The sequence below is a fragment of the Schistocerca serialis genome, chromosome 2 (genome assembly GCF_023864345.2).
Source record: "Schistocerca serialis cubense isolate TAMUIC-IGC-003099 chromosome 2, iqSchSeri2.2, whole genome shotgun sequence".
In the NCBI taxonomy this organism is placed as follows: domain Eukaryota; kingdom Metazoa; phylum Arthropoda; class Insecta; order Orthoptera; family Acrididae; genus Schistocerca; species Schistocerca serialis.
Window position 1 is genome coordinate 446,006,148 of NC_064639.1, and position 20,290 is coordinate 446,026,437.

The window sequence follows — 20,290 nt, forward strand, 5'->3', positions numbered from 1 at the left end:
GTCGTTCTTTCATAGCACAGTTACGTTGGGTAATCCGAATTGGTCAGTTCACCGCTCTGTGTTCAAAGGAACAATATTTGTGATCGTATGCCGTGTTTAAAGAAAAAAGCTTTGTGCTCATGTGCGGTGTAGTACGATTCGAACTGGATACAGTCTTTCTTTTTTTCCTTTTACAATTTTTTTCTTTTTTTCTTTTTTACTGTTGGTTGACAATTCTGTAAATGCCTTAACATGAATAACAGTGAAAAGAACAAACGTGCAAAATTAAATTGGACGGCATTTCGGAAATTATCGAAGGAAAGACACGAACGACAAGCCAATGTTCTAAAAAGGCTTGGCAGAGTAGATAAATTTTTTCCAAAAACCTTGCTGGTTCGACTTCGTGTTCAAGTAATGCGAATGATATTTCTGGCACTGCAGCTGTTGTAAAAGAAGTAAATGCGGACGAAACAAAAGTTAAAAATGAAGAGAAGCAAATTGTTACTGATTTAGAGCTTCACGAAAAAAAGTCTCGGTCTTTATGACAACTCCCACTCTCGCAGGCATACGTTAAATCAGGTGCTGGAAAGTTTCTTGGGGAATGGAAGCCCATTCTTCACGGAGTGCTGCACTGAGGAGAAGTATCGATGTTGGTCGGTGAGGCCTGGCACGAAGTCGGTGTTCCAAAGCATCCCAAAGGTGTTCTATGGGATTCAGGTCAGGACTATGCAGGCCAGTCCATTACAGGGATGTTATTGCCGTGTAACCACTCCGCCACAGTCCGCGCATTATGAACAGGTGCTCAATCGTGTTGAAAGAAGCAATCACCATCCCCAAACTGCTCTTCAACAGTGGGAAACAAGGTGCTTAAAATGTCAGTGTAGGCCTGTGCTGTGATAGTGCTACGCAAAACAAGCCCTCTCCATGAAAAACACGACCACACTATAACAGCACCGCCACCGAATTTTACTGTTGGCACTACACACGCTGGTAGATTACGTTCACCGAGCATTCGCCATACCCACACGTTTCCATAGGATCGCCACATTGTGTACTGTGATTCGTCATTCCACACAACGATTTTCCACTGTTCAGTTGTCCAATGTTTACGCTGCTTCACCAAGCGAGGCGTCGTTTGGCATTTACCGGCGTGATGCGTGGCTTATGAGCAGCCGTTCGACCATGATATCCGAGTTTTTCTCACCTCCCACCTAACTGTCATAGCACCTACAGAGGATCCTGATACGGTTTGGTATACCTGTTTGATGGTCTGGATAGATGACAGCCTATTACACATTACGACACTCTTCAACTGTTGGCGGTCTCTTGTCAGTGAACAGACCAGGTCGGTCTGTACGCTTTTGTGCAGTACATGTCCCTTCACGTTTCCACTTCACTATCACATCGGAAACAGTGGACCTAGAGATGTTTAGGAGCGTGGAAATCTCGCGTACAGACGTATGGCACAAGTGACACCCAATCACCGGACCACCGTCGAAGCCCGTGAGTTCCGCGGAGAGCCCCATTATGCTCTCTCGCGATGTCTAATGAATACTGTGGTCGCTGATATGTTGTACCTGGCAGTCGGTGGCAGCACGCTGCACCTAATATGAAAAACGTATTTTTTTGGGGATGTCTGGATACTTTCTGAACGAATAACAAGAATTATCATAAGTGAAATAAAATAGGGCAAATGTTTCTATATAATAGCATATTCCACTACTGACATTTCATATACTGACAAATTATCTTTCATATTAAGATATGTGAACGAGAATGGTGAACCTGTTGACCATTTTCTTCTGTTTTTACCAAACCCGGGACACAGGTCCGAAAACTTAGCTGAGGCCGTACTAAAAGTCCTGTCTACAAATTTCATTGATATTACTGGCCGTAGAGGCCAGTCATACGACAACGCAAGCAATATGTCAGGAACCTTCGCTGGTTAATAGGCACGCATTAAAGAACGAAATCCGAAAGCGCATTATGTGCCTTGTGCAGCACAATCTTTGAATTTAGTCGGCACTAGTGCTGCAAGCTCTTGTCGGGAAGCATGTTCATATTTCAATGCAGAGTAAGACCTTTATAATTTTTTCTCTCCTTATACACAGCGCTGGGATAAACTTCTTTCTTTCATGAAAGGAGGAATCGAAACGGTAAAAAGTTTGTCAAAAACACGATGTTCAGCAAGAGAGAAAGTGAGTGTAAGTCTGTATGGAAACTGGGAGGGCAGTATCAATGCCCTCACATACAGCCAATAAAATGCTTGAAAACCACTTGTGCGAAATGTGGCTTCAGCTTTATTGAATCAACTCAGCAGACTAGAAACGATATTCGTGATGACAGTTTGGAAGGATATATTCCAGAGATTTAATAGTGTAAATCTGAAATTACAAGTGTGTTCAGGGTGTCCCATTTATCTTGAGCACCCTAAATAACTGTTTATCCAGATGCAAATTACAAAATGTTTCAAGCAAATGTTCTTTACCCGATGATTGCCTTCGTTGTAGCTTTGTTTCTTACTAAGATATGAACAGCGGTATGACTTTTTTAAAATAACACCCGGTAATTTTTATTCGGTAATACATTTCCTCACCTAAAGACCTATCCAGAAATGTATCACAGTGAACAATTCACTGAACCACAACGTTATTAATTACTAACGCAACATTGGCGTTGACGCTCCCAGCGCCTAATGCAGGTGTACTGGGGGTAATGGAACACATCCATGAGCTGACGTTGACAGGGGACAAATATAAACATAAATAGAATGCACACCAGTGATTCCGTCTACCATCGTCAGTTGAAGAGTTGTGTGAGTAGAATGTACACCAACGAAGAGAAGGTAGAAATGCTACTTATCTGTTGGGAATGTAAGTTAATATAACAGTAATTGCAATGCTGTTTTCTTATGTACGGGTACATTTATTACAGTAGTTTAGTCCTTTTAAATACTTTTGTGTAGAGTAGACATGCAGTGAAGGCTGTCCTTCCTACAAACTGCATCGACATAACGTTTCTTTTATTGTTATTGTCGTTGTTGTTGTTGAAGGTAGGCGAAATGCTACACAGGTAGCGGAACTGTACAGAGAGCGGACAAGAATCCACCTTCCCGACGGGTGTTTTCTTCTCTTGTTGAGACGCTTCAGGAAAGCGGAAGTTTCAACCCACGACAACGTAATCTTCGTATGACTCGCACAGACGAAGCTGCCGAATTTACTGTTCTCGCCTCCGTTGCTATGAATCTACACGTGAGCACACGACAGGTTTGACGCGAGACGCATTCCTAAAACCAATGTACATAAAATTCTTACACGTCACCGGTTCCATCCTTACCATGTAGAACTACATCAAGAATTGCTTGTGAATGATTTCCAAAATCGTGTACAGCTCTGTCCGTGGGCACAGCAGCAAATCCTCGCCAACCAGAAATTCTTCTCCAGTGTTCTGTTTACCGATGAATGTTCCTTCTCAAACAAAGGACAGGTTAATACAAGGAACATGCATTATTGATCCAGCGACAGCCCACGATGGCTTACACAGGTGGAACATGAGCCTCAGTGGAGAGTTCAGGTCTGGTGTGGGATGCTTGGTACTACAATTATTGGCCCTTATTTCATAAATGGTAGTCTGAATGGAACAGTGTATGCCAACTTCCACAGACGAATTTCCCTCCTCTTCTGGATGAAGTGCCGCTAAGAACCAGAATGCTTATGTGGTGTCAATACGATGGACGTCCAGCACATAATACCTTGCGTGCAGGTCGTATTCTGAACCGAAGGTATTCTGCCAGATGAACTGGTCGAGGAGGAACAGTTACTTGGCCTGCTAGGTCTCCTGATTTAAACAGTCTGGAATTTTTTCTTTGAGGATGTATTAAAGACATTGTCTTTCGCGATATTCCAACAACTCCAGAGGACATGCAGGAACGTGTGGTGCTTGCTTGCAATTCTCTTCAGCAGGCAACACTGGAAGCAGTAAATAATTCTTTCATTGAACGAGTTCACCAGTGTATCTGTGTCCGGGGTCACCATTGAGCACCTTTGAATGTTCTACTCGTGGGCAATGGTACAAGAGAGTCAAAGTCAATTTTGTGTTATGTTTTGACTTGGTTTACATTTGTTTTCTGACAACTCCAGCAAGTGGATGAGTTTGTGATCCGGGGTTCAAAGTCAATGTTGTGTTATGTAATTAATAACGTTCTGTTTCAGTGAAGGATACACTGTGACACATTTTTGAATACGTCTTTAGGAGAGGAAATGAATTACCGAATAAGAAATACGGGGTGCCGTTTAAAAAAGTCATACCGCTGTTCATATCTTTGTAAAAAACAAAGCTACAACGAAGGGAAAAATTTAGAGTCGAAGCATTTCTCCCAGTACTCGATAAGTACGCCGAATTAGTGAAGAGGAAGGAAAGCTATAGAACACTGTTGGACTCCTTCACAGTTTTCAGTAATCTTAAGTACTGTTCACCTGACGATATTGCTGAACGTACAGCAAAGCTCCAAGCATCATATGACTCAGATTTAGAGCCTTCCTTCCCTAGTGAATGTGTATATTTCGCGGAACTTTTGAAATCGGTTGAGTTTAGTGATATACCAGTCGAAATGAGTAAATTTTTACGAAAAGAGAAGTTACAGGGCGTGTTTCCAAATGTTGACATTGCTCTTAGAATATTTCTATGTATGGCACTTACAAATTGTTCAGCAGAACGCTCGTTTTCGGCTGTTAATAGACTGAAGTCGTACCTACGTTCTACGTTGTCTGAGGAGAGACTGAACGCCTTGTCCATTCTTCACATCGAAGCCGACCTCCTAACTGATAACGGTGTGAACTGTAAAGATATGATCGACGAGTTTTCTGTTGTCAAAGACAGACGCAAACTTTGATGACTGGTGAGATTGTTTGTTTATTCATATTAGTTTTAAAAATTTAAGATTACTAATTTATTTTTATTACAAAGTAGAGCACGTTCATTAAATCACCTGTTTATCTCGTTTAACTGCGGACGTGACCGAAGTCCCCCGACAACACTAAACAATACCCGAACGACCCAGGCCGCTTTGCACAGTACAGTCAAGTCACACTGATGCTGTAGCATATTACAACTGATTCGTATTCTTGGCGCCTGCTGAAATGTATAGTTATCGCGGAAGTATACGTTATCGGAGAGTACGCTCAGATGAGAAAGTGTTAATAAATAACGTAGTTCACTTCTGTCGATAAATAAGTAAAACCTCTGCTAATACCGTTAGAAAAAGCTATGGTGAGAGCATTAGCTGCAGCACAAACCTGTTCAGCCCTTACATGGATTAAAGGTATTGTGTACACTTATTATTCAGCATCTTTCTACACAGACCCTAATGCTTTACACATTAACTATTAGATTATAAAACAAATTTGATTTTTCCACACTAGTCTGTAAAATTATGTAATTGCAAATCCAGTTCTGTGTTTGTTCGTCTGTATTTAGCTATTAGTTCGTGCACCGAAATCTCTGTTTCTTTTTCATTTCTTACGCTTTCCTATAGATTCATGTATTAAAAGCCAACGTGTTTTTTTATCTACTACACATTCTAGTTATTAGATCGTAAAACGACAGTTTAGTTTTAATTTTGAAAGCATCTCTGTAAAAGTACGTATTAATTTCTAATGTATGAAATGTTCGCTTTAACTTTAGGATTGTAACACAAATTTTTTATTTTCATTTTCAACGGTTTCGTGTAAAAGAACATATTAAAAGTATATGTATAACAAAAATCGATTGTATCCTACACGCTATGCTGAATTATTCGGCCATAAAGGAAAAGTTATTTTCCTTGTGTTCGTTTCTGTTGTCTTTCGCCAGAATAATGTGTTTACAAAATGCAGTTTTAAGTTTTATCCGCTGCCGTACACCAAGCACAGTTCAGGAACCATATTATATTTTGACTGATAGTGACTAGACTGCTGAAGCGTCCTTGAGAGCAATGAATAGCAGAGTACGGAAACAGGTCACAGTGCTCCCACCCAAAACGGCAACTATGAAGTGATCAGGTAATAGTTATTATTTAAAACGTGTCTTTTTTTTTGGGGGGGGGGGAGGGGGAAGGGGGCGCATATAATATGGTGTGCGTAGGGGCGCAAAATTTTTAAATCCGCCGCTGTCAGCCAAGAAGTATATATTAAGGAAGAGTGTTAAAAATGACTGGTGTACATAATCATAAAACTCCTCAATCTATAGTTTGCTAAATAAATCCTTTAAGACATTTTTACATCTCACGCTATTTGCAAGTCTCATATAGGAAAGAAATCTGTAAGTTAAGATTCATTTTTGATTAATGTGTTGTATAATTACACTATCAAGTAGCTCATCTTTAAGGAAGCAAGTTTCTACAGCACAAAAGCGACCAGCAAATGTAATATTTGGTATTCCACGCCCCCCCCCCCCCCAGATCATATTGTAGACTAATGCATAAATATTAGGTTTTCGAAGTACAGCATCACGTTTCATGTACTAGCTCACGAAATTTGTTGTCAACAGTCGACTAAGTTTCGGAGAGAATAATGATGTCCATAATTATTAAACATGAAAAAGATATATTGAAGAATATAAGTTCATCGCTCTTCATTACCTTAGTCTCTCGGTCAGAAACAATAATGCTGATGACAGAATCTTCGATATTGTATCTAAAGACTTAAATGGCATGTGAAATAGCACAGTTACCTTCGAGTAGATGCTAAAAAAAATTTCTTGTGCCATGTAAAGGGCTAGGAAAAGTTTCCTATCCCCTCGAACATTAAGAAGTAATTTTGAAATCGACATAACATAACGAAATTCATAATTCTTTCTAAAATGATGTTCAGATCATATGTCGGCGCAAGAATTTTCCACTGTACAGGATAACTGAATAGAGCTTATGTACCGAAAATTTCCAACACAAAAATGATGTTGAATTACAAGACACTTATTAGTGTCTACTAACTTTTTACCACCTCCCTAGTAGAAATATAGAATCTGACTTAGTTTGTAAGTAGGCTGTTCTGGTTTTTATGTCGGTAACGCCACGTAGCGCTCTGTATGAAAATCACTGACTGTGCTGTGTGCAGTCTGTGGCTGATCTGCATTGTTGGAATATTTGCTATTGTAGTGTTGGGCAGTTGGATGTGAACAGCGAGTAGTGTTGCGCAGTTGAAGGTGAGCCGCTAGCAGTGGTGAATGTGGGGAGAGAGCTGGCAGAGTTTTGAGAGCGATCTGGACGTGTGTCCGTCAGAAAACGAAATTTGTAAAACTGGATGCCATGAACTGATATATATATATATATATATATATATATATATATATATATATATATATATACTCCTGGAAATTGAAATAAGAACACCGTGAACTCATTGTCCCAGGAAGGGGAAACTTTATTGACACGTTCCTGCGGTCAGATACATCACATGATCACACTGACAGAACCACAGGCACATAGACACAGGCAACAGAGCATGCACAATGTCGGCACTAGTACAGTGTACATCCATCTTTCGCAGCAATGCAGGCTGCTATTCTCCCATGGAGACGATCGTAGAGATGCTGGATGTAGTCCTGTGGAACGGCTTGCCATGCCATTTCCACCTGGCGCCTCAGTTGGACCAGCGTTCGTGCTGGACGTGCAGACCGCGTGAGACGACGCTTCATCCAGTCCCAAACATGCTCAATGGGGGATAGATCCGGAGATCTTGCTGGCCAGGGTAGTTGACTTACACCTTCTAGAGCACGTTGGGTGGCACGGGATACATGCGGACGTGCATTGTCCTGTTGGAACAGCAAGTTCCCTTGCCGGTCTAGGAATGGTAGAACGATCGGTTCGATGACGGTTTGGATGTACCGTGCACTATTCAGTGTCCCCTCGACGATCACCAGTGGTGTACGGCCAGTGTAGGAGATCACTCCCCACACCATGATGCCGGGTGTTGGCCCTGTGTGCCTCGGTCGTATGCAGTCCTGATTGTGGTGCTCACCTGCACGGCGCCAAACACGCATACGACCATCATTGACACCAAGGCAGAAGCGACTCTCATCGCTGAAGACGACACGTCTCCATTCGTCCCTCCATTCACGCCTGTCGCGACACCACTGGAGGCGGGCTGCACGATGTTGGGGCGTGAGCGGAAGACGGCCTAACGGTGTGCGGGACCGTAGCCCAGCTTCATGGAGACGGTTGCGAATGGTCCTCGCCGATACCCCAGGAGCAACAGTGTCCCTAATTTGCTGGGAAGTGGCGGTGCGGTCCCCTACGGCACTGCGTAGGATCCTACGGTCTTGGCGTGCATCCGTGCGTCGCTGCGTTCCGGTCCCAGGTCGACGGGCACGTGCACCTTCCGCCGACCACTGGCGACAACATCGATGTACTGTGGAGACCTCACGCCCCACGTGTTGAGCAATTCGGCGGTACATCCACCCGGCCTCCCGCATGCCCACTATACACCCTCGCTCAAAGTCCGTCAACTGCACATACGGTTCACGTCCACGCTGTCGCGGCATGCTACCAGTGTTAAAGACTGCGATGGAGCTCCGTATGCCACGGCAAACTGGCTGACACTGACGGCGGCGGTGCACAAATGCTGCGCAGCTAGCGCCATTCGACGGCCAACACCGCGGTTCCTGGTGTGTTCGCTGTGCCGTGCGTGTGATCATTGCTTGTACAGCCCTCTCGCAGTGTCCGGAGCAAGTATGGTGGGTCTGACACACCGGTGTCAATGTGTTCTTTTTTCCATTTCCAGGAGTATATATATATATATATATATATATATATATATATATATATATATATAAATGGGTTTTGAACATTATTAAGGTAAATACATTGTTTGTTCTCTATCAAAATCTTTATTTGCTAACTATGCCTATCAGTAGTTAGTGCCTTCATTAGTTAGAATCTTTTATTTAGCTGGCGGTATTGGCGCACGCTGTATTGCAGTAGTTTGAGTAACGAAGATTTTTGTGAGGTAAGTGATTCATGAAAGGTGTAGGTTATTGTTAGTCAGGGCCATTCTTTTGTAGGGATTATTTAAAGTCATATTGCGTTGTGCTAAAAAAAATTGTGTGTCAGAATCAGAATAAGTAAAGAGAGAAATGTCTGAGTACTTTCAGTTTTGCTCAGATGTTTGAAAATCAAACAACGTAGAAGTTTATCAGCACAGTAATTTTATAAATTTTTCTAAGTGGATGTTTCAAGTTTTATGAAGTTTTCAACAGATAAAATGCAATATAAATTTTAGCTCAGCTGCAATAAACATATAGTTTAACGTTCTTATTCTAGTTCAGTCTTGATCTCCTTCAGTGTTTAGCCCCCCTCCTACCAAATGCTTATACAGTTCACACGATAATGAGGTGGAGGGTTGGCTGATGCCATAGGATATGTCTCATGAACCATCCCTTTTTTTATTTAAATTGTATCATAACAATATCTCTTCATTAGTCATTTGATGAACCCACCAAATCTTCATTATTGTTGGGTCTGGTGGCCTAGTGGTAATGTATGTGCCTAAGAACTGAGAGGTCGCTTTCGGACCACGGAAGTATTCAGTCTGTATTTAATTTAACCTTCGCCTCTCCACGATGTGGGGTGTCGCGAGGACCGACAATTGATTCGGATTCCACGTTAAACTTTGGGTACTATTTCCCCTGCTCAATAACGGGCTGTGTAGGAACGTGCAAGTCACCGAAATGTCGTCCAGTTGCGAAACTCGTACTCGGGCACCTACACGCAATTATAATTATCTTCAGCATTCCTTTGTAGAACAACGTTTCAGAACCTCCTCTTTTTCCTCTGATGAGAACTTCTTATCACCCATCATTCGCTACTGTACAAGGCTACATTTGAAATTAATATCTTTGGGAAAGACATAATAAAGTTAAAATTATGTTCCACGTTAACAAATATCATTTTTTGGAATGAACTATGTATCTAATAAAATTATGAGAGAGGTTTATTTTACTTACGCTGAGTGTGTCCAACTCGCTCTAGGTCAGTGTTGCCAGCCATGAAGGGAACCAGATTGTAGCGCCCTTCCGACAAAGCTATCCACGGCTCTTCCGTCAGAAAAGCCCCATCATTTACCGGCTCTGCACTGGGCACCCAAACACAGGTGAACAATGTTTTGCTGTCCTGTCACAGATAATTTTGATACGTTATTAACCATTTAATTTGCTACAGTGTACCTTTAATCATAACGACATGTAAACCACACATTACTGTTTCGTTAAGTCATTAACTTTGAATGTTGTTGTGACCTTCAGTGCAAATACAGGTCTGGTGCAGCTGTCTATTCTACGCTATCCTGTGCAAGCATCTACATCTCCGAAGAACTACTGCAACCTACATCCATATGAACCTGCTTACTGTTTTCAACCCTCGGTCTCTATACGCCTCCCCTGCCCCCCTCCCAACTCCCTTTAATACTAAACTGATGATTTCACGTTGCCTTAAAACGTGTGTTGTCAACCGATCTTGTCTTCAGTCTAGATGTGACATAAATTTCTTTTTTCCTCAGTTTTGATCAGTATCTCCTTATCTGTTACACGATATGCCCACCTAATCTTCACCATTATTCTGTAGCATCGTATTTCAAAAGTTTCTATTCTGAACTACTGATTGCCTGTGTTTCAATTCCGTACAAGGCTACACTCTAGACGAATACCATTAGAAAACACTTTGCTACACTTAAATTTATATGCGATGTTAACAAATTTCAGTTCTTCTCAAACGCTTTCCTTGTCATCTATTACATTCGATGTCTCATTTCGTAATCTACTAGACGAGTTAAATAACAGTAATTCCGCTGAACATGCGATAGCTCGATTCCTGTTGTTTATGTGACCTCCCAGTAAATGGAGCATTTCACACATAATCAGGAGGTCTAGCTCACGACTACATGTTGTTGCTGTTATGTTGCTTCCTCATAAATATCGGACGCAGTTATGTCACTTCTCAAGAACAATCGGAGCAGCAGGTAACAAGTGCTGGTTGTTCAGGACTTTGTGACAGACTGGGAGCATCAGATACTGTGCCCTCTTCCGATGCAGTTCCAAAGAAATTCGACATTAATGACTGAAACACCTTCTCTAACAGTTACCAACTACTTAACTTTGAACATTTTCTCCAAAATAACATGCCATAGATGCTGAGAAAAATTCCAGTCAATTTGAGGACAATCTGAGGATACGGTGGATCAAAAACATTACGATTTAACCCTTAGTTGGTAACATGCAAAAATGTGCGCTAACGGTAACATCAGTCTGGGAGACTAAGATTACGAACTTTTGCAATTTATTTCCATTTTAGTGAACATCGAAAGTGAATAGCAGTTTCAAGGACTGATGAAATATTGATACTGGTATTTTTATCATGTTTAAATCATGGTTTTCCCTACAGTATCCAACAATTGCAAATATTTTCTTCATGAAATAGTTTATAAACTCGATTATTCTTTTGTAAAACTGAACCACTTTCAGTATTTCCTCTGAAATAAGTTTGTTAGGTTGACGTGTTTTCTCAAATAGTTTGATATATAGGGAAGTAAAGAAAAAAATTGTTCGCCAGGTTAGCCAAGCGGTCTAACGCACTGCTTTCCGGAGTGGGAAGGAGCGCCTGGTCCCTGGTACGAAGCCGCCCGGCGGACTTGGGTCGAGGTCCGGTGAGCCGGCCAGTCTGTGGATAGTTTTTAGGCGATTTTCCATCTGCCTCGGCGAATGCGGGCTGGTTCCTCTTATTACGCCTCAGCTACACTATATCGGCGATTGCTGCGCTATCGAGTTCTCCACGTACGCGTACACCACCATTACCCTACCTCGCAAACATAAAGATTACACTCGTCTGGTGTGAGACATTCCCTGGGGGGTCCACCGGGGACCGAACCGCACAATAACCCAGGGTTCGGTGTGGGGCGGCGGAGGGGTGAAGTGGACTGCGGTAGTCGTCGTGGGGTTGTGGACCACTGTGGCTGCGGTTGGGACGGAGCCTCCCCGTCGTTTCTAGGTCCCCAGTTAACATGCAATACAAAACATACAAAAGGAAAAAATTGCAAACTTTCTGCTCGTATTTTACATATTTTCATGTAGCACTGTAAGCAGTTGGGTTTATCACGTTTCACGCACTTGTATGCCGTCATTCTGTTGAGTGTAGAGACAGCAACGACAGTTTTTTCTATTTTCTAGCTTTTATTTTTCTCTGTTTTTCGATCACCCAAAATATTTAAAATTGCTTTCCTAATTCCAACAGGTACGTTTGGAACCTATAGCCTGCTCTGTTCATGCCTTCTGATTAAGCTCATTCCTATGCTCTTCATGAACTCAAATCTTGACGTTGTACACTTAACGTAAATACATAACGTAGGCGTTTGCTGAGCTCACTGATTTTAGAAAGTAACTACTGCCAGTGGACACCTCCTCTTTCAGTAGTTGGCTGAGTATGCTACACTTCATGTCTAAACCGTCTACACCAGATTTCTTGACATTATAGATATTAATTATTTCTGTTTTTTTTTCTTTTTTTTATCGGCACATGCAGAGTGGTTCATTGAAGAAAGAATTGTAAATGAATTAGACTTTTGTTTTTGAACGGAAGACTATAGTGTAACTTCTTTATTAGGACCACAAACAGCTGAGCCAACTTCTGTCTTTGTGTCGGGAAGAAACTCTTTCAGAACTTCTCTATCGTTGGATTCTAGAGTTTCAACATATGTATACTTGTTTTTAAACAGTTCCTTACACGATTCAGTGAGAAAAACCAATTGCCTGCTGTGCTATTCCTTTTTGTTCTATGTATACATTTGGAGAGACGAATCACAGACTGTGTCGGCTTTCGAAACGTTTTCTCTTCTTCCAATAGTGTTGCTCCATCGCTGTCTTTCCTCGTATAAAAATAAGCATTATATAAATATGGTGAATGTGCATCTATGAGACACATGACCTTTATGCCATATTTAGCAAGTTTCTCCGGCATAATATTCTGGATCGGCATTTTGGTACCATGCATACGGCTTCTGACATCATGGGTACGGTACGGACACGCACAAGTGACGTCACATTTTCAATGTGCGGACGTGAGCTATCTTGCATTAAAGTGATCCCATCCAAACTTCCACGCTGTTGGAGAGCTGGAATGTCGTGGTTTCGCAAAAGGCACTCATAGTGCTTACTAGTGACAGTACAGGTAACAGGACCGGAAAAGTATGGCTTCATGATAAATGATGCCGTAAACCCGCAGTGACCTTTTCAGAATGAAGTGTTACTGGTTGATCTGCATGTGGATTTTCCGTTGCCCATATTCGACTATTCTGGGTATTGACATGTACTGCCAGATGGAAGCGGGCTTCGTCTGTCCACAAAATCTTCCACAGCTAATGATTGTCCACTTCCAGGCGAGCAAGAAATTCTAAACAAAGGTCTCTCTCGCTGGCAGGCCAACAGGAAGCAGCTCGTGCACATGGGTAATTTTGAATGGATAGCTAAGAAGGATGTTTCATAGGATTTTACGCACCGTGCTCACGGGTATGTCCAATGTTTGGGCAATTCTCCGTGCACTACACGTTTGCGCACCACCACTCGTCTCCTGCTGCATTGCAGTGACCACTGCTTGCACTGACGTCGAATCAACTCGTTTCCTCCCTCTACCAAGTTGCACACCAAAAGAACCCGTCTTTTAGAATTTCCGAATCATTTTCTCCAGACCCACGGCAGTTATCGGACCAGCGCCTTTTTTCAAATCCTTCAGTGTCCTGAACTTCTGCAGACCGACGTGTGCACAGACATCATTCTTCTAACACAGCTTTACGGAGTGCGATCCTCCATTGAGACAGTCATGGCGTACGAAGGAAGAGCCGTGTACCCGGCGTGTTTATACCAACTTCAGTGGGTCGTGCGCATGACAGGCGATTTCATTTATGTATTCTGACACATACAGCACCATCTATTGATCAATTTTCACACTAATTTTTTCTTCTCCGATGATATTTCGTTGCAAATTGACGTCATTCTGACAAGTGGTGTTATTTCTACAGCGCTTTGAAAGTTTAATTATAATCACCCTGTACTTTACACAGGTATGGCTATCAGTTCTAATAGACCTTTTGAATAAATGGGTCTACTACCGAACCATATAAAACCTTATTAAAATGTTAAACAGTGGTTGAAATACCCTAACAACTCCGAACAACTGGTTCAGCAAATAATCTCAGAGAATGTGTACTGAATGTCAAATCAGTTTTCAGCCGTCAAATTTTGGGAAAGTTATTTTATATGGCTACCAATTTCGGCGATATGTTAAGCCATTCTCAGGCCCCCTGACCGACATGTGGGAAGATTCCAATCTCGGTTCCGGTCCAATTATGGACCATCACTCAAAGACTGATAACTGTAGATTTCTGCTTGATACAGCGATTACTTGAAACATTATCTGCCGAAATGCTGGCCCCTAATTTGGGCCGAACCGAGTTTCGAATTTCGACCAGGGAGCCTGAGGATGGCACAATATATCGCCGAAACTGGTAGCCCAGTAAAATAACAGTTTGGAAACTTGACGACTGAAAGGTGTTTGATTTGACATTCTGTGCAGAACGGCCGGGTCCCGCAACCATTTCTGAAAAGATGGGCATACAGAGAATATGTGAACTATTCATAAAGAAAGACAGCCTTAGTGAAAAGGATTGTCATATCCTTTTGGAATTAAAGAAACTGTGTCATGTGCATTTTAATTTTGAAACAGAGCACTCCTGAACGTCAGGCCATAATCCGAAAAGAGTAGAAGAAAATGAGATTTTGCATTAAAAAAAAGAAAGTGGCGGATACATCGGAGGGAACAAAGGTTTTTAGACACACGGTAAAGGAAAGTGGCCTCCTTTTAAACGAGAAATTGTAATTGAGGAACTATAACTTCTTTAAGGGCGGACGTACGTGAAAGCCATCAAAATTATGAAGAATTTTTTTGCTCTTCATTTATTACGTGGAAAGAAATTTAAATTCCTGAACATTATGTTCCAGTTTCACTAGTAAGTGTGATAAAAATTATTAATGACAAAAGCTTCCAAGTAGCCACGCCCCTTTCTTGTTCTGCGTTTGCTTATGTTATTTATTCCTAAGGCGCTTTCTTACAGTTTTACGCAGTACATTGCGGGGAATGTTAGTGTGACGTATCAGAAAGACTACGGAATAGCATCACTGCTAGTGACGTTGTATTCTTTACTTTATGGCGTTTGTTTACAAGTGGCTGCAAAGGAGTAACTTTTACGAAAGATTTATGTAGATTTGTTATTACCGTCTGCAGCATGCTTCGGTACAGTAAACTGTTGAAAAAGGTAAAGGAGTGTAGTCCTTCTCTACGCCATAACGACATCTTGGAAACTAGCTCATTAATAGTGATTGAAGAAGAGAATTGATGCAGCTGCCACTATTTCTACTTCATTTGAAAATAAGAAACATAAAGATAAAAAAGAAACGTCTGCTTCATGTTGAAGAGAAATATACTTTTGGTTTGTACTAGTTCACCCACATGAGGAAAGGCCTAATAAAAAGTGCCAAATCTTTGATTTTAGCTACATTTTGGAAACTTTATAAAACTCCTCATACAGCGCGTTACAGGAAAGAATTTTCATATAATGCAACATTAAGGCATTTATGTAAGAGAAAGGCCCCAAAATCTGGTGCAATTTCAAGAGATGTAAAACTGCATCAATTGAAGAAATCAAAATTCCGTTATACATATAGATCAATACATGTAGATCAAAGTTTGTACGAAAAGCCAATAAACTCGTTCTCAGAGATCAAGAAGTATTGCAATTTCGCATAGGTCCCCCCTTAATGATTACAAGTCGTTGCTCACTACCGTGTAACATCGGTACCTTTGTTCATCAACATCACTTCCTATTCGGAAGAGTTATTTACCTCAGGCACTTTTCGTAATACTTTTCTTCAATTTCATGAGTGTGCATTAGTTCTATGATGAACTAATTTATCGCCAGAGGATTCTGTTATTTACTTCCTTAACGTCGTTTTCCAAGATTAAAAATTTTTCTCTGCTTTTGAATAACATTCTGCGTACTTCTTCATGTTAATACAGATTTTAATTGCTTTTATACTGTCAAAATTATGGTAGCTAGTCCTATTTAAAATTATATGGTACCTTTTAATTCCTTTTAATCTTAGGTTTTCTTTCCATTATTGTTCTACTACTTCATAATAATAGAAACTTACAGTATAAGTAAGCGCTGCAGCTAGTTGCTATGTGCTTAGTTTGACGGTTGTCTGTTCAGTAGCTACACCAGTTTTTAATTCTTTCAGTTTTAACGAATATTTTATTCACATTGTCTGTATTTGACTTGAGTTCCTCAACATGTGGTGGATGTAATGTTGATGCACGTAAGGTTATACGAAAAATAATCCGAATAAAAAACAGTTTTTATTTTAAAGCTTTGTATTCATAGATGGGAGGTAGATACCAGTTTTACTGTAAAAAAAAATTGTGTAATGAAGATATCCTGAGCTCTATCGAAACGTGGCTGAGTTCTAAAATAAAATAAATTGTGGAAGCTGAATGGCTGTGTAATTCATAAATTGGAAAGTTACAGTTGCTGTTAACAGTCATGTTCAAGATTAGCATATGTAGGACTTCTTATAAAGTGTGTGTCATAATGAACTGATTTAAAATGCTTAGAAACCATGTTTGATGTAAGAGAGGAACTGATGCATCTTGCCTTGCCACAAAATGAAATAAATAAATGGAATGCTCAATAGAATTGATGTAAATTTGGTGAATGACTATAATTTGCTAGATAGGTTTAATGGAAACTTGTGAGATGAATGACTTAATGAGACTTTAAGAGATGGTGAATGACTTAGAAGGAAGCTTTCCAAGTAGTTTTTTAGAAGAAATAATTAAATTGCATAAATTTTTGTTGTGGGACATCCACAACTGTTCAGCAACATGTACATGGTCAACAAATCCGCCACAGGTGTAAAATTCTGTTACTGTTTTACTGATGATGATGATGATGATGATGATGGTTGGTTTGTGGGGCGCTCAACAGCGCGGTTATCAGCTCCTGTACAATTTCCCAACATTTGCTCAGCCCAATTTCGCCACTTTCATGAATGATGACGAAATGATGAGGACAACATAAACACCCAGTCATCTTGAGGCATACTTAACTGTACCACGGTTTCTGGGTCTTAGCCCCACGATAGAGACATCCTTATTTAGTGGGACTTCATGTAACTTGTGAAGCATAGATACGAAGGCCGTGACGTTATGTACTCTAGCAGGCATGGAGGAGCTATGTATCAACGTATCCGTGGTGGCTGGTTTCCAATAAATGTTAAACATAATCCTCTCATTATGGAAAGTAAGTAACAAATCGAAGTACAAGAAAGTACCATCTCGTGAGAACTCCATACTAAATCTGTGTTATGTACTTGATTATTTAGGACCTTATGCAGATCTAAAGGCTGGTCCCTGTAATCGATCAAAAACGACAATAACGTCATTGATATACCTCCTAAATTGCACAATTATGTCTTTGTACTGAGGGGTGTTTATCAAATAATATCTCCCATCCAAGTGTGACGTTAAACGTTGGCTAATGTAGTGGCTAACGGAGAGCCCATTGGCAAACCTACATTCCGCTGCCCTTCTTCTTTTCCAAACTTCAAATCGTTATATTTCAACAGCAGTATGAGTAACTTCCAACGCTCTTTAATATATTCTTCCTCTTAATTACTTAATTATTGTCTATAAGTCCAGACCTCATGTATGGGGATATTAGTATACATGCTCTCAGCATCGAAAGAAGTAAACGTAGCTTCTGAAGAACCCTAGTTGCTCGCAAGAGTTGTATAATTTCTTTCCGATTCCTAACCAAATGACGCTGCGAGTAATAATAATGATGGCTGAGGACGCTGTTAAGGTATCTAGTCAATTCATGACCTGGACGTCCTATAGAATTAAAAATTGGCCGGAGAGGGACACATTGCTTATAGTTCTTCTACATCCCTCAGAGTGAAGCAGTTATGTCGGGTTACGACGGTTCACAAACGCTAAATGTTTATCTGCTTTTTGCTTGGTCATGGACATGACGTCCTACTATTGCTAGGTGGGCTAATTTTATCATTTGATCTGATTATTTAGACTCTAATTTTTGTTTCTTAAATACTTTAATTATTTAAGGGAGTAGGTTACAAATATTGTCCTACTTTGTATTTCAGAAACACTTCATGATGAGGCTGACCTCGAAACGGTGGAAGTGTATAGCAACGTCACCCATATAAGACTTCGAGCAATGAAAGCACTTTGCAACTGTGACGGATTTGTTTGACATGCACATGACAGTAATTTAACCTAGGTTAGGCCCTGCATTACCACTCTAACTTGCAATTATAAGTTTTATTACTCTTTATTCACTACGGTAGCAACGAAAATCATGACAATCAAGTTAAGTTTATTAATGAATTATTTATTATATGTTATGCAGTGTGTATGACTGTTTGTTAAGATATTTGGTCGCTTCATTGTTCTGTACTCCCCCCTATTATCTGTGCCTAAAATAATCAACGATGATATCAGAAGCTATCTTATTGAGTGAAACAGTGCAATTCAAGTCATATACATACCTCTTCCGAAAGAGCCACCTTTTGATCCATTATTAGCGTTGAGGGATCCACATTTTTCAGAAAGTTTACAAGATCACTTGAAGTTTTCCCTGTGTATCCCAAATGTTGAGCAAATCGAATTGCTCTGTCTGTTGCATTTCTGGAAAACGCCCACGGGTTTAACGATGATCCACTCATCGAAATTGCGTTCTTGAACAGACCTGGTGAGGGACAAAATTTTCCAATGAGTTGCTGTAATCGCACACAATGCTAACACAAAAACCAGACGCCCGTTTCCAGTGAAGTATGTATCTATCGTCCTTACGTAAAGTGTTTCGAAAACCATCTGCAGCAAGTTTCACAGATGTAACGTGCACTGCTGCAGTTTCAACATAAGAAATGGGATGCAGTATTATGCAGTGGAACTGATAGATAGCAAAACTGAAGCTGTTTTAGTGCCTTAATTAGCATTTTTTTCCCAGCACTTCAAAATTCAAATGGCTCTGAGCACTATGGGACTTAACTTCTGAGGTCATCAGTCCCCTAGAACTTACAACTACTTAAACCTAACTAACATAAGGACATCACACTCATCCATGCCCGAGGCAGGATTCGAACCTGCGACCGTAGCGGTCGCGTGGTTCCAGACTGTAGCGCCTAGAAGCGCTCGGCCACCCCGGACAGTTTTCCCAGGAGTATAACTGGACAAGATCCAGGCATTACCGCAGCACATTTCCCTCGTTATATGGTATTTACTGACTGTAGTGATTCGTAAGACCTTGCACGATAACAACACACCTCAGACCAGTTTTTCTTGCAGAATGCTTTCGGCATCTTGCGCAACGACTTCTAGCTAAAAACTGATTCTACTGTAGTTCATACTTACGATCATACATGATCCTGAGAGATAGTGCTCCACACTGCTACCATGTGCTATTACTAAAGAGCAGTAGAACCTGCTGGAAATACAAACCTTGTCCTGCTCCATACCACCATGTGAGCCCATTTCCTATTGGGGTCAGTTATCGCAGTGAGTATGACCTAGGAGAGATATTTCTGTAATGAGAAAATTATGATCGTGGGTGTTGGCCAGATAAGAGGGCATTCTCCCTGTGATTATAGGTACGACCACAGTGTGATATGAATGATATGTCCTCCACTGCCTACTGTTTCTAGAGTCTATTCTACGTTGCTACCGACCCATCTACTCGACGTTACACATTTATACAACCATCGCTGAACTCACCGCCAAATACAGGTTTGCTGCATTCGTCCCTTGTTTGATAATCCATCAGAGGCAGATTGCATGATAATACAAAGGCTTGACGAGCAGCACCACTGATTGAAGCTTAGCTTCTATTCCCGCTGGTATAGATAGTAAAAGTAGAAAGACATGACGGTTTGATGAATCAATCTTCTATTCTACCCGATCCCGTAAGACAACTATAATTAGTTCGTCGTCGGAAGGACGTAAGATCCCAATCCTCCCCATCCCCGTAAGTGCCTAAACAATTGGTTATATTCCCTGAGATCATATCTCTGGCAACAAAAGGACAAAAGACGCAACAAACGTGGACGTCACAGCCGGCAGTGTAATACTGACAGAATCTCTCGAAGAAAGATAAGTTCTCGTCTTTCAAATTTGTATGCTGTTTTAAGCAGTTCATACTGTTCTTATTCACCTTGAAACGAATAA

General features: G+C 40.9%; 1 protein-coding gene across 1 annotated transcript in view; it reads right to left on the reverse strand.

Annotated features, from left to right (window-relative positions):
* LOC126456060 (acetylcholinesterase-like) overlaps positions 1-19,600 on the reverse strand; it is a 194,746-nt gene extending 175,146 nt beyond the window's left edge. The window contains exons 1-2 of the mRNA XM_050091815.1: positions 19,568-19,600; positions 9,958-10,123 (exon numbers count right to left, since the gene is read on the reverse strand). Of these exons, the coding sequence (XP_049947772.1) occupies positions 9,958-10,123; positions 19,568-19,600 (199 nt within the window). The remainder of the gene's footprint in view (positions 1-9,957; positions 10,124-19,567) is intronic.
* Positions 19,601-20,290: the final 690 nt, after the last annotated feature.